Source organism: Delphinus delphis, chromosome 10 (assembly GCF_949987515.2).
Source record: "Delphinus delphis chromosome 10, mDelDel1.2, whole genome shotgun sequence".
NCBI classification, from domain to species: Eukaryota; Metazoa; Chordata; class Mammalia; order Artiodactyla; family Delphinidae; genus Delphinus; species Delphinus delphis.
The window spans coordinates 69157536-69171310 of NC_082692.2; the positions used below are offsets into that span (position 1 = coordinate 69157536).

Genomic DNA, 13775 nt, shown 5'->3' on the forward strand with positions numbered 1-13775 from the left:
ACGCACAGAGTGGACTTGAGCCCAGGCCTCTGCCCAAGGCCCACGCCTCTGAGGAGCACCTGGGGGTTCCTGGTATCCATCCTTCCTCCTCTCCCCCACCTTGGTCTGCCAGTGCTCCCTGCTCATGGTAGGTTGTGGCCTTGGTGGTGACCTCTAGGGTAGGCTCCTCATCCTGGGGCCAAGGAATCCCATCCTGCAGAGAAGGGGCAGGGGCTGGCTGCTCCCTGACCTGGTTTTCGTGGGCAGCTGGCATCAATGGTGCCACCAGGAGATCTGGGTCACCCCCAGTGAGGAACTTGAGCTGGGGAAGGAAACAGAGCAGTGGCCCCTGCCAGTTCCTGGCTGGGTAGTTTGATTTTGGACACGTGGACATTTTGATGCTGGTTAAAGAATGTCCACTTCTGGCGTTTCTGAAGAATGAGGGATATTTTGGGGTGGGACTCTAATCAGTAACCAAAAATAACCAAGACACAGCGGCTCTGAGTCTGCCATCTAGTGCACAGTAACAAGTGCAGTTGGGTGGTGCCCAGGTCCTATCTCTCTCCAGCTGTCATAGCCCTGCTGGGAAGTGTAATCAGACCCATTTCCATGGTTAATATTTAATTTCACAGCCCCAAACAGAAGCTGCTAAAGAGAGCAGCTCAGGGGTCCATCAGTACCAGGTGACGCACATGCAGGCGAGGCTGGACAGAGGCCCCTGGCCCTGTGAGTTCCACTGCCCTCCTGTGACCCCCCTTTCTCCCTTTGGTGGCCATGATAATCACCATTCGTGGGCACCGCCTCTGTGAATCAAGGACCCTGAGCGGGCAAGAGTGGCTGCCCTCTTTATTTTTAAGGGTGAATAAATTAAACGCATCTTATTTGCTTTGCTGCCCATCCATTCAGACCTCAGGCAGGGAGACCACGGAGCCCCTGTGTTCTCAGCCACAGCGGGATTACTTCCCCCATTAGAGACGGTGGTGCAGAGCAAAAGAGAGGATCCACTTTCAAAACTGAAAGGTGCTACCTGAATGACAGCAGGGGTAGTTTTCCTTTCCTGGCTCCATCCTCTGGCACCACCATCTGACCCTAGGAGGGTCCGAGAGGTGGTGCTGACCAGGGAGGCCGGTCCTCCTCTTAGAACACTTAAGTTCGGTCCCGCGTGGCGCGTGGAGGGAAGGCTGTCTGATGCGGATGGCAGGTGCCTGTGTCCCATGTTGGCAACTGGACGAGGAGGCCCAGCAGGCCCCACGGTGTGCGTCGGGCCCGCGAAACAGGGCTCGTCGTCTGTCTGGTCCCTCCCTGGTGGGCAGTGGCCGGCAAGGGCTCGGTCTGGTCTCCGTGTGCTTTTGGAGCCTGGCCCCCAGAGAACGGGCTCTGCGGCTTCGTGTGCAGTCCCAGGATGCCGGGGGCCTCCCCACGCAGGTCCCTGCAGTTTTCCAGTGCAGGAATTAGGGGAGTGTGGAGTGTTGCGGGGCATAAGAAATGCCCCGTGAGCTTAGAAAGCAGAGTTCAAGAAAGGACTGTTGAGGTGACCCAGCGCTGCCTCGCAGGCCACCCGTAAGGCTGCCGAGGCAGCTCCAGGGCGGCAGCGCCTGAGGGGAGGTGTCCTGGGGAGGCCTCTGGCCTGTGCTCAGGGCCCAGAACTCAGACTGATCTCCCGGGCCTGGTGCCCCGTGAAGCCACAAGTTCTGGGTCATCTTGTCATCACTCGACCTGTTTATAAGCCTCTATTCAAAGTGGCTGTTAACAGGGCAGCCAACCGCATTTTTTAAAGTTCAAGGTATCCTTTCTTGTTTGTTCTGTCTTCAGGGCTAGGGAAGCTGGGTCTTTCCCCACAAAAGGATCTGCTTATTACCTGGTTGAGCTATTAGGGCAGGTAGCAAACAGAATTGTAAACATAACACAGGAGCACCGGCAGGATGCTCCAGCCCCCAGAGACACTCAGGATGTCTGGAAGGTGAGAACGGGGCAGTCAGCAAGCGTCTCTGGGATTCTAGAATGACGTCGTGTACTCGACCCGGAATGCTGTGTCCCCACCACGTGCAGGGACAGGGGCCTAGGGTCAGAACAGCCACCCTGTGGCTGCCTCTGGCTGCTTCTAGCTGCTCCCCCTGAGATCAGGTGTGGCAGGGAGGAGAAATTGACTTGCTCTTTTGAAAACATCCCTTAGTCGGGCTGCTTCTTCCTCCCTCCCAAAGTTCTGAGACACCGCCCCCCGCCCCCCACCCCGGTGCCCAATGCTTTTTCTTGGGTGCCTTGCTTGCTTCCTCCTGGGCCCCCTGCTGAATGTCCAGGGGGCTGCCCTGACCCCAGAGCCCCGGGGCCCTGACTGCCGGTTTCACAGCTGCACGGTGTGCTTTAACTTCTCAGCCCCCCGGAGATCCTCCTTCAACTTCGAGTGCCTGCGCCGGCACAGCAGCCAGGAGGAGTTCCTGCCATCCCCCGCCTTCCCCCACCGCACGGCCCTGCCTCTGCACCTGATGCAGCAACAGGTGAGCCGGCACACCTGGCCCAGCCCCCAGGGCCGATGGGCACGCTGTCCCCCTTGGCTGCCAGCCCTGGAGGGAAGGGGGACCCTTCACAACCACTCTGGTTCAGTCCTGTGGCCACCTTGCCAAATAGAAACTATCATGAACCCTGTCCTACGGACGAGCAAGCATCACAGAGGGAAGGTGACATCCCTGAGCTCACACAGGAGCTGAGCGGCCGAGCTGGCATTTGAGTCCCAGGCTGCCAGCTTCCAGAGCCGGGCTCTCAGCCTAGCTGCACACACCCATCCTCGGCACTGAAGGCAGGGCCTGGGACAAGCCACACTGCAGGGAGTGGCAGCGGCTTTACTGACCCTGAACAATCGGTGCTGCCCTTGGCTCTGAGAGCTTGTCCCGTCATTTACGGAGCCCTCTGGGGGCCAGGCCCTGGGGTCACGAGGGTGTGTGAGCCTCCGACCTGCCTGCAAGGGGGGTGTAGTCCAGGGAGACCGGCCCGTCAGGGCGGCCGGACAGGAGGGTGCCCAGGGACTGGAGGGCCTGTGGGGCTTTGCCTCCAGGACAAGGACATGGTACTTTGTCTTCCTGAGAAGAGCACATCAGAGCTGCTGTTCGTGTGTGTGTGTGTGTGTGTGTGTGTGTGTGTGTGTGTGTGTGTGTCTGTGTGTGTGTGTGTGTGTGTGTGTGTGTCAGGTGGGAGCACACACGGTATGGTATGCTTCTTACCCTGAGGGTCCATTTCAGAGTCTGTCTTCCTTTTTTTAAAAAAATTATTTATTTATTTGGCTGTGCTGGGTCATAGTTGCAGCATGCAGGATCTTAGTTGCGGCAGGCGGGATCTAGTTCCCTGACCAGGGATCGAACCCGGGCCCCCTGCGTTTGGAACGCAGAGTCTTAACCACTGGACCACCAACGAAGTCTGCTGCCTTCCATTTTTTATGTTAAGTTTTGTGTGCTGCTTTGTCGTGGACGGAGGACAAACCTCTGGAAGGCCCTGGCCATCACATGCCACACACCGAGTAGGCATGGAGGTCTTCGTGGGCTTGTGCGTGACAGTGCCCTGTCCCCTGCTGCCCCGCCCTGCCTCCCCCAGGCGGTCCTGGCTTCCGACTTGGCCACAGGCCTGTGCTGTTCATAAACCCAGCCTCACCGTCCCCCTCTGCAGAGTGGGATGCCAGGGCAGACCTGCCATGGCGTCTCTGGAGGTGGAAGAAGCAGGCTTGTGCCTACCTGGTGCTTCTGAGCAGAGTGCTGGCCGCGGGATGAGTTGCCCTAAAGAGAACCAGCCTGTTTCCCTACGAGCGCTGGGCGCAGTCAGCTTGCCCTGAATGCACTTCCCTATTCAAACCCGGAGTGAACCGGGTGGCATGTTCATACCCCACAGCTTGTGCGTCTTCCCTGTTTCTTCATGCTTCTAAGCTGTTTCACCAACAACTGATTCCCACCTGGGAAGAGTCACAGGAAATATGCATGTGGGGGAAAAGAAAACATGGTCTGCTAGAAAGCCAAGTTTTTACGGCCAATTCATTGAATTACTCAGTGTGCTGTGTCCTTCTGAAGCCCCTGTAAAATAGCGCCTCCAGCCTGGTCTGTTTTTTGTTGTTGTTGTTTTGTTTTTGCGGTACGCGGGCCTCTCGCTGTTGTGGCCTCTCCCGTTGCGGAGCACAGGCTCCGGACGCGCAGGCTCAGCGGCCACGGCTCACGGGCCCAGCCGCTCTGCGGCATGTGGGATCCTCCTGGACCGGGGCACGAACCCGTCCGTGCCCCCTGCATCGGCAGGCGGACTCTCAACCACTGCGCCACCCGGGAAGCCCCAGCCTGGTCTGTTCTGAGGGGGCCCGAGGCCGGGACCTCTGAGGACCTCTGGTCTCCCCACTTCCTCTTTCTCCTCAGATCATGGCAGTCGCCGGCCTAGATTCCAGTAAAGCCCAGAAGTACTCGCCGAGCCACTCCACCAGGTCGTGGGCCACCCCGCCAGCGACCCCGTCGTACAGGGACTGGACGCCGTGCTACACCCCACTGATCCAGGTCGAGCGGTCGGAGGCCCCGGACCAGGTCAACGGCAGCCTACCGTCCCTGCACCGCAGCTCGTGGTACACGGACGAGCCCGGCGTCTCCTATCGGACGTTCACACCAGCCAGCCTGACTGTCCCCAGCAGCTTCCACAACAAAAACAGCGACAAGCAGAGGAGCGCAGACAGCTTGGTGGAGGCGGTGAGTGTGGCCACGGAGTCTGCATGGGAGGGCGGAACTGGGGAGAACCGCGCACAACAGCAACGGGTGGTGGTTCTGAGGGCAGGTGGGCTCCGGAGCCCGGATGCCTGGCTTCTGAACCTGGACACCGCCCACTTCTTAGCAGCCAGGATGGTACTTAAAGCATGAATATAAAAACAGCACCCCTGCGGGTTTCATCAGCTAGCTGTACCTAGGACTGTGTGCGCTGTTCCTGCAAATTCGACTAGCTTACGCTGAGACATCTGTCCCCGGTGGGTTGCACTCTTGTTGGGCCACGTGCAGTGTTTGAGGTCCTTCAGATCTTCCAAGCCATTCACCTTCCCTCTTAGTTACCACGTATGGGGGCTAGCAGACATGATTGGCCGAGTCCCCAGAGCACATCATACAGTCACTGCTTGAGGTGCTTTTTCTGTCCTTTTGCATTCGTGCCACTGATCCTCTTTCCTGTACAGGTTCTGATATCCGAAGGCTTAGGACGGTATGCGAGGGACCCAAAATTTGTGTCAGCGACAAAACACGAAATCGCCGATGCCTGTGACCTAACCATCGACGAGATGGAGAGTGCAGCCAGCAACCTGCTGAACGGGAACATGCATCCCCGGGCCAACGGGGACGTGGGGCCCGTCTCACGCCGGCAGGACTACGAGCTCCAGGACTTCGGGCCCGGCTACAGCGACGAGGAGCCAGACCTCGGGAGGGATGAGGAGGACCTGGCGGATGAAATGATTTGCATCACCACCCTGTAGCCCCCAGGGAGCGGCCGACTGGCTCTGGCCTCAGGTGGGGCGCCGAGGGCCAGGGGAAAAGTGCCTCGTAGTTAGGAAAATATAGGCACCAGTGTGGAGTCCCTATTCAATTTAGACTTTTGTACAAGTGATGTCATGCCTCAAGGAAGCCATAAATCTGGTAGGGGACAGCTGCACCCACACACTCAGCCCCAGCTGTGGGCAAGGGCAGGTCCAGCCCTCCTGGAGAGGACCAGCGAGGGGGGCGGACAAGCCCTGCCCGCTTGTCCAGAGCGCTGGCCCGCCACCCGCGGGCATGAGGGGAAGGTTTAAAGGTGATGACGATCACCTTACCTATGTCATTACCTCAGCCATCGGTCTAGCATATCAGACGTTCACTGGGCCCAGCGTATCCATTTTTAAACCTTTTCCCCCCAAAACACACTGCTTCCTGATTCCTGTTCGGCTCTTCTGAAATACAGTGTGTAAGTCAGGACCTACCTACGAGCCGTCATCCTGAGAGGGGAACGGGACCCTGTAAACGGGGTTTTCTGTGACGTGACGCCAGTTTACAGGAGAGAGCATCACTCTGACGGTTGGTTTCTGACTGTCAGGCAAAGGGCAACTGTAAACTGGAATAATAATGCACTCGCAACCAGGTAAACTTAGATACGCTAGTTTGTTTAAAAATTCTAGATTTACTGTATATGACTTGTAATATACTATAATTTGTATTTGTAAAGAGATGGTCTATATTTTGTAATTATTGTACCGTATTTGAAATGCAGCAATATCCACGGGTCCTAATAATTGTAGTTCCCCACTCAAATCTGGAAACTATCAGTATTTTTACTCGGGCTATACAGAAGTAGAAGAAATAGAGCCAATTCTCATCTATCCGGTGGAAATCTTTTGGGGGTAAAATTTTAAGTTCAAAAGAACTTGGCACTACAGAGATTTTTCTAAACTATTTTGAGTCACTATAAATCTGTCTTTACACAAGAGGTACCAGATGACTATTTGCAGTCTTTTTTGGGGCAGGGGTTCTATGATTTGATGTTGCACCTTCTGATCCACCATGGGTTGCAGCTGTCTTTTGTTTTGCTTTAGTAACTCTCCGATGAGCACACTGCAGCCTAGGTCGAGCTGGTTACTCTGACCCGGTGGCATTCATAGTTGTGGTTTTCTCAGCTGCCCCCACAGGACATTTCCGGTGCAGAAATAATCACACAGGTGAATGAAGTCCTTCTGCTGTTGTCCCCTGGGGACTGGTAAGGCTGCTTGTCTTAGGAAAGAAATAAGGAGTGCTGGGGACAGAGGGGGCAAAGGATGATCTATAGGACTAGACGTCGGGCTCTGTACAAATCGTATTGTTGCCTTTTTACAAAACATTGCTGTACTGTGTGTTCTCTTTGAGGGCTTTTATATGCAACTGAATGAGGGCTGACGTTTTCATTAGAACGCACTCACACTCCAATTGTACTTCTCGATGAAAACCCACGTTTGGATCATTAGACCCATCAAGGCTTCCTTTTCTGTTCACAGAATTATGCCGACTTTGTCAAGTTACCTTGGCAGGGATTCCCTGCCGTCAAAAAGACTGGTAGCGATTTTGGGTTCAAAGTTTTTAAATATTACGTAATCTGTTAATTTTTTTTTTTTTTTTGTAAATAACACTTTGTTATGAAGACCTTACAAACCTCTTCTTAAGACATTCTTACTCCAGATCCAGGCAAAAACACTTCAAGGTTTGTAAATGACTATTTCCTGACGTAAATTCTTTTTTATTAAAATGCAAAATGATCTTCAGAATAAAACTGTGTTAATAATTTTATTGTACTTGGGAGCCCTCCTCGCAAAGAGCTGGTGTTGGCCAGTGAGAGCTTCGGGGGGGCAGGTGCTCTGTGAGGGCACTTCTGCAATTATGTAGATGTTTTTCTCATCCTCTTGGCACCTTCTCCTTTTTCCTTATCCTCATGCCGATGGTAACGTAAGTCCAGCCGCAGAGAGCACTGTTTCTCCTAAAGGGCTAACCCACTATCACCGTCATCTCAGACTCTGTGTCTCTCCACCGAGCATTGGTCTTTCTTACCGTGTGGCCTGGCTTACCATCATCAGTCCAAAACTGCCGTAACAGGACTGAGTTTTCTGGTATAGTCGGTGATCTTTTCTAGTCGGCACTTAACTGGCATTTTTACAGGCTGCACCACTCCTAATATCTGTCTGCATTAAGCCTGCTTCGACTGCTCATCTAACATTAAATTTTTCTCTGGAAGAAAACTTTGAAGTTGTAGGGCATGGTTTTTTTCTTTCAGGAATCTTTTAAGATTAAATGTCTCTCCTTTTTAGTTCCCCTCCCACTCCCTAAAAAGAGTCATTTTGTTGTGTCCCCAGGAATAGTACATTTAGTTTCTTTCATCTTGTGTTTTCCATAATATCACGAAACAGAAATGGCAGCAAGAACCTCGTTAAAATGGTCTCTGTGATTTCCATCCAGACGACCGGGCCACGCAGCACCTCCCAGCCTGATCCTGAGATGTTTCAGAATCAGCCAGTGGCTGGGAAGGGTGGGTTGTGACGGCCCCAGAAGCTTCTCCAGTGCAGGATGGGCTTAACCTGCCTGAGGAACCCACTTTACGGCTGATGCCACGCTTGTGAGAGAAACCAGAGCAGTTTATTCTGTGGTGTTTATGTTTTGCAGTCCTAAGTGTCTTTGCCCATTGCCTGTTTTCCTGCAAAGGTTTTTACTGTTAGGCTGGGTGGTCAGTTTGTCCTGAAAGCTGGTTAGCATCACACACAGAGTTCTAACTCCTTTACTAGCCTCCCCGACTCAAAGACAGACTCCAGCTATGGCCTTCATTTGTTGAAAAGAAGTTTTTCCTTCTCTAAAATGATATTCCTTCCCTACTGGGGACCTAGGGGGGCAGGCGAGGAAGAGGAGCAGGCCTGGGGCCCTTGCTTCTAACCAGAGAATGAGAGCCAGAATGGCTGGGAGGGCGCCCTGTGGGGACGGTGGCAGGAGATGCGATGGGAGGCTGGGTCTCAAGATGGGGCCAGCGGAGAAGGGTGTGTGTTTTTTCTGGTTTTTAGGAGAAAGGCACCTAGGCATTTGATCTGATGGTAAGTCGTGCTGTGGAAATCTGAAATGACCTTTGGACGGAGGAACACGGTTTGGCTGGAGAGAAGACTCTATTTGAATCTGTGGAAGTGGCTCCTGCAGCCTGCACAAGGGCCGCACAAGGCCGGACGTTAAGGCACCGGAGTCCCACCTCCGGGACCTGCCCTTTCCTGGTCACCTGCGGGCAGGCTGCTCCTCTAGCTGTGTGTTCTGGCTCTTACTCTACCAGGAAGAACCCTCTGCTCATGCAGCAGCTTAAACACTGGCTTCTTCAGAGGGGTCAGTGTTCTGACCACTAGGCACATTTGCAGCTTTCTGTTAGGCTTTTTCAGCCATTTCTGGAAATGTACGTTTTTCCTTTTGGGGAGTACTGCAGGCTTTTTGCTAAGGGACTTAAACGCCGTCTTCCTGGTTCTTCAGGAGGCTGAGCGCCGGCCGGTCTCCATGCCCCTCGGGCTGCCAGACTATGGCTCATCCTCCCCAATTCCAGTTCGCACTTTCCTCCCCTCTCTGGCTTCCTTGGCCAACAGCCCTCTCTTTCTGAGGTCGGAGCTTTCTTCGTGGTGGTGGACCCTTCGGGTTAGGACACGGGCCACTGGCTCCACCCTGCCCACATGGCCACAGCACTCAGCTGTCAGGGCTCGAGGGAGGAACCGCCTCAGATCAGAATATTCTGTCCTGGGTCTGAACTCCAATAGCAGTTTTCTGTTGGGTCCTGGATATACGCGACACTCACGCTCTCTTCCTTTGAAACGTGGGGGGCGCGGGGCAGTGTCGTGTGATCGCATGGAACGAGGCCCCGTAGCAAGGGCAGGAGAGGGGCCTGGGTGCCATCCACCGTACAGGCTCCCCTTACACACTTCGCTTTGCCCATCGACACACGCACGCTAGCGCATCAGCCACTGTCTCAGAGGCCGAGGGCACCACATACGCAGAGGTGACCGAACTGAATGGCCACGTCACCTGCCATACCGGCGCCAGAGGAGGTCAGCACAGTCACACTCAGGCCTGGGACCCCCCGCACACCTGACGTGTCACTTCGTGGCCCTCAGAGCAGGGGGCTGGCACCTGCACTCCTACTGTTCCTTCGCCCCCACAGGCAGCTCCAAGACCCAGAGGAGGCCTGTGGGCAGGTGGGGACCTCTCTAGGAGAAAGACATCTCTTGGCAGATGGAGAATTTTCTTTCTTGACCCTCCGTTGGAACCGAAAATAAAGCAAGATACAGGTAAGATGAAACAAGGTTTGCTTAAGGAGTTTTAAAGGAAGGATGGTGTGATGGCTTTCTTCTTTCCACCCTTCTGGAAATCTTTCTCAGAAACGTTAAGTTGCAGCTGTTGGGCCTCCAAGGCACCTCAATCCACTGTGATCCAGGGTGAAGCCAGGAATGTTCCATTTTCCTCCCCTCCTGATTCTGGGTCCAGCACGACAGGTTTCCATATAGCACTTCCATTCTTTCTCGCCATAGACAGTGGCTTTTGGATATCGTCAGAAAAATCAATCCAAAATGCATTCAAGCTTTCATTACCTTGTAGAGACAGGCTGGATAATGACAGTCTCAGTTCAAAGATAAGTTACGGGATTGCATTATTGAATTATAAGAAGTTTAAAGATCAGAGAGCTGTCTTAAATGTTACTTTGTATCTGTTTCCCCCGCCCGCCCCCCCCCCGCCCCGCAAACTCAAATCTTTGCCAATTTATTTTTCTTTCACTCAACTGCGTTTTTTTTTTTTTTTTTTTTACGGGATCAGGATCATAGTTTTACTTGACTTCTTTTTCCGTCAGTCTGGCTCCCGCCTGTTGCTGTTGCTGTGGACGTCTGGAGAATGTGAATGAGCTGGCCGTGGCCACTGCTGAGCCCTCCATCTCCCCAGGCTGAGAGTGAGGCTTTGCACGGACCGGGCCAGGGATGCAGGTTTGCTCTGGGTTTCTAGGTTTCCTGGCAACAGGAAAATCTTTAAAAATGCTAAACCCTGAAACCCATGGTAGTGAAAAGGCCCTGTAGACTCCTGAGTCCTGGAAAAAGTCCCAGAATTCCTCTCATCGGGCTGATGGTGTTAATAAGAACCAGAGCATCAGAGAGGTGGGCTGCAAGCCCCTCAGAGGGACCCAACTGAGCACCAGTTCCTGCCTCACTCTGGGAGTGAAATCAGGAAGCGGCAGAGAAAGGAGAAGCCTGTTTCTTCCAGCAGGCAGCTTTCCCTCTGGACACTGGACGCTTGTGCACACACCTCAGCTGAGCTCCACGCTCCCTAACTCCTGTGGGACCCTCGGCCTCCGCTGCAGCTTTCAGCCTGAGAGGGAGGATGCCCCGGCCTCTGTGCAAGCACCCTGCTCTTGGACGGGCTTGCCTCCAGAGGGAGAGAACCTGGGAGAGAACCACTTTCCTCAAGTCCTATCAGGACCCAGGAACACAGCAGGACCCGGGGTTGGAGAGCAGCGCGGAACACAAGACAAGGACCTGGCCAGAGTTACCCGTTCTCCACCGGCCTCCCGTCCCCTTTGCTGTCCTACCAGGAGGCAGGGAGGAGGGGCCCCAGCCAGAACGCCGGCCTTCCCCAGAGGGCCCCCAGGGACATGCTGGGAAGAAAGAACCCGATTCATTGACCAATACTGGTTTCATTTCTTAAATTATCCAATTCTTGGCCATCAAATTGTAACATTCTAGAGAGAGCCAGGAAGGCACACTTGGCGCCAAGGGCTGTGTTGAGCCTTCTTACTCAGGGACGGCCTCAGCGCTGGGTGGCCAAGGTCCTGGGCTTGTAGACAGGGACAGCCTCGTCCCAGAGAGCTGGCCGCCCCTTGATGATGTCGGCCGCCTTCTCTGCGATCATGATGGTGGGGGCGTTGAGGTTGCCGCTGACCACGCTGGGCATGATGGAGGCGTCGACCACCCTGAGGTTTTCCACCCCGAGGACCCTGGTCTGCGGGTCCACCACTGCCATGGGGTCGGAGGGCTGGCCCATCTTGCAGGTGCACGACGGGTGGTAGGCGCTGTCTGCCTTTGCCCGCACAAAGGCGTCTATCTCCTTATCCGACTGGACGTGGCTTCCTGGCTGGAGCTCCTTCCCCCGGAACGGTGCCAGAGCTTTCTGTGCAAAAATTTCTCTGGTCAGCCTCACACACCGACGGAAGTCATCGATGTCCGTTTCTGTCGAGGAGAAGAAACAGGTTACATGCCTCCTCTTACCATGCTGGCCTCGCTGGAAGATCCGCCACTGGGAGAGGCTCAAGAAGCTACCCAAGGGGACACGGTTCAGGGACACAGAGGTCCAAGCCACCAGGTTGCCTGTCACCTACCCATCAGCAGTTACAGTGCAACCGAGCAGAGTCCCACGAAGCCCAAACAGACAGCATCCTAGACGGGCACAGCTTGCCCCGGAGGCCCTACGTTTAAATCGGAGATCTGAATTTTCTTATCTGTAAGATAGAGGTAAGACTACACATCCTGCCTCTGCCACAGCGTGAGTATTATTGGGCAAAACCTGCCCAGTGGGGACTGTGCAGTTTTGCTGTGCATAAAGAGGCAGGCCCAGGAGTGTAATTTGCTTTTAGAAGATACTCACAGGAACAGTAAGAAAAAGGTTCTGTGAGCTATCTATACACGGCCAGATCTCCTTGCGTCTCTTGGTAGATTGTTCTGGAAGCTGCAAATCCTGCCTACTGTGTAAAATGGTGTGTCAGGGTTACTTCAAGTGACCGAGGGCACTACACAGCAACACGTGCACGTTTACGGCCCAGGATAATGGGGTGGAGGGAGGACAGAATGTGACTTGTGTCTCAAAAATGGGGTCCAGGGGTGAGATTCAGGGACAAATATGACCCCATTAAGGCATTCATTCATGCAGTCAGTCCATCAACGAGCCAACAAGCCCAGGTCTGGGAGAGACAAAGGTGGCTGAATTACCTGTTGACAGGTAGTTGGGTTGGATCACAGGGTGGTCATGGGGGTTGGCACTTCTCAGTTTGAGCCAGCCCACGCTCGTGCCCCGCATGGTCCCCACATGCACCTGGAAGAGCCCAGAGAGGCGGTGGCCCCTGTTAACCCCCCAGCTTAGTCATTTAGAGAGGCCCCGGGTTTCCTGTGGTCCCTGGGACTCAACACCCAGAGTCAATTAAGAGCAGATACATTTTAAAATCTACCTGCATCTTACCAACCCCACCCCCAACACACACAAAAGGCATCCAAACCACCTCAGGCCCTCTCTCCTGCCTCCTGGCTTTATACCTGATGCCTCATGTTCAGGGGCTGGCGGTCCCTGGGCAGAGCCGGCTTCATTGTCCATTTCTAGTACTCAGGACCCGGTGCAGCTGCCCCGAGCTGGGTGCGGGTGTGGCCTTGCTGTGCACCACACGCAGTCTGCTTCACTCTACCTCTGGCTCCGCACCCCCCTTCCCTCCCCTCAGACACTCCGGGCAGCTGGAGAGCAGGGCACCGCCTTCTGGGCCGCCCACCCTGGAGGCCCTGCTGCAGTGGGGAGACGACCTGCTCACCTGGTAAGCCTCCTGCTGTGGGGGGACCCGCCCATGGTCGATCACCTGGGAAGGGAGGAAGTGGAACTGGATGTCCGGGTGGGGGACCCCAGGCTGGCTCCGGATGAACCCACCTGTTTCCAGATGGGCCGTGGCTCCATCCCCTGAGGATCAGAAGACGATGAGGCAGAGGAGCAAGTCCAGGTGTGGCAGGTGGGCCAGCCTCCTCTCTCCTGGGCACTTCCTCCTCCTCTTCCTGGCCTGTAGTCTAGTGCCTGGACCCAAGTCCTCGACTCTGTCCTCCTTCCCCGAGGTGGGCTCACCCAGCACCAGGGCTTTCGATATCAGCTCCATGCCAAGGGGTTTCAGCTTTGCCCCGTCCCCTGACTCCACCCCTGCCAACTGGACTGTGGGACCTGATGTCCTATGGGCATATCCCAAACCTACTGCAGCCCACCCTTCACACACAGGCCGTGATCCAGGTCAAGGCCCCCTTCCATCCAACCTCCCACTGTTGCAGGAAGGGGAACCCCTTCCAGGGCCCGAGAGTGGGCTCTTCTCTAACACTCGGAAATTAACTGTCCGAGGAGGCACACGTGCTGACAAAGCAGAAGACTTTATTGGGATGGGGCACCCGGGCAGAGAGCAGGAGGGTAGGGGAACCCAGGAGAACTGCTCTGCCACGTGGCTCACAGTCTCAGGTTTTATGGTGATGGGGTTAGTTTCCAGGTTGTCTCTGGCCAAGCATCTTGCTTGGC

The 13775-nt window shown here is 54.7% G+C and overlaps 2 protein-coding genes and 1 non-coding gene across 9 annotated transcripts in view; 1 reads left to right on the forward strand and 2 right to left on the reverse strand.

The window, feature by feature from the left end:
• Nucleotides 1–10494, forward strand: part of CACNA1D (calcium voltage-gated channel subunit alpha1 D) — a 322500-nt gene extending 312006 nt beyond the window's left edge. For all 5 annotated transcript variants that reach the window (XM_060022694.1, XM_060022695.1, XM_060022691.1 and 2 more), the window contains 3 exons: nt 2353–2474; nt 4362–4682; nt 5156–10494. In XM_060022694.1, coding sequence (XP_059878677.1) covers nt 2353–2474; nt 4362–4682; nt 5156–5449 — 737 coding nt within the window. In that variant the 3' untranslated portion in view covers nt 5450–10494. The remainder of the gene's footprint in view (nt 1–2352; nt 2475–4361; nt 4683–5155) is intronic.
• TRNAW-CCA (transfer RNA tryptophan (anticodon CCA)) lies at nt 3312–3384 on the reverse strand. The gene has a single exon. It is a non-coding gene; the product is annotated as a tRNA-Trp (tRNA).
• A 663-nt stretch (nt 10495–11157) lies between the features above and the next one.
• The window catches only part of CHDH (choline dehydrogenase), a 62489-nt gene continuing 59871 nt past the window's right edge, over nt 11158–13775 (reverse strand). The window contains exons 6-9 of one of the 3 annotated variants that reach the window (XM_060022698.1): nt 13039–13181; nt 12452–12554; nt 12111–12207; nt 11577–11695 (exon numbers count right to left, since the gene is read on the reverse strand). In XM_060022698.1, coding sequence (XP_059878681.1) covers nt 12143–12207; nt 12452–12554; nt 13039–13181 — 311 coding nt within the window. In that variant the 3' untranslated portion in view covers nt 11577–11695; nt 12111–12142. Of the gene's footprint in view, nt 11696–12110; nt 12208–12451; nt 12555–13038; nt 13182–13775 lie in introns of all 3 variants that reach the window. The other 2 variants (XM_060022696.1, XM_060022697.1) reach the window with 2 other exon arrangements.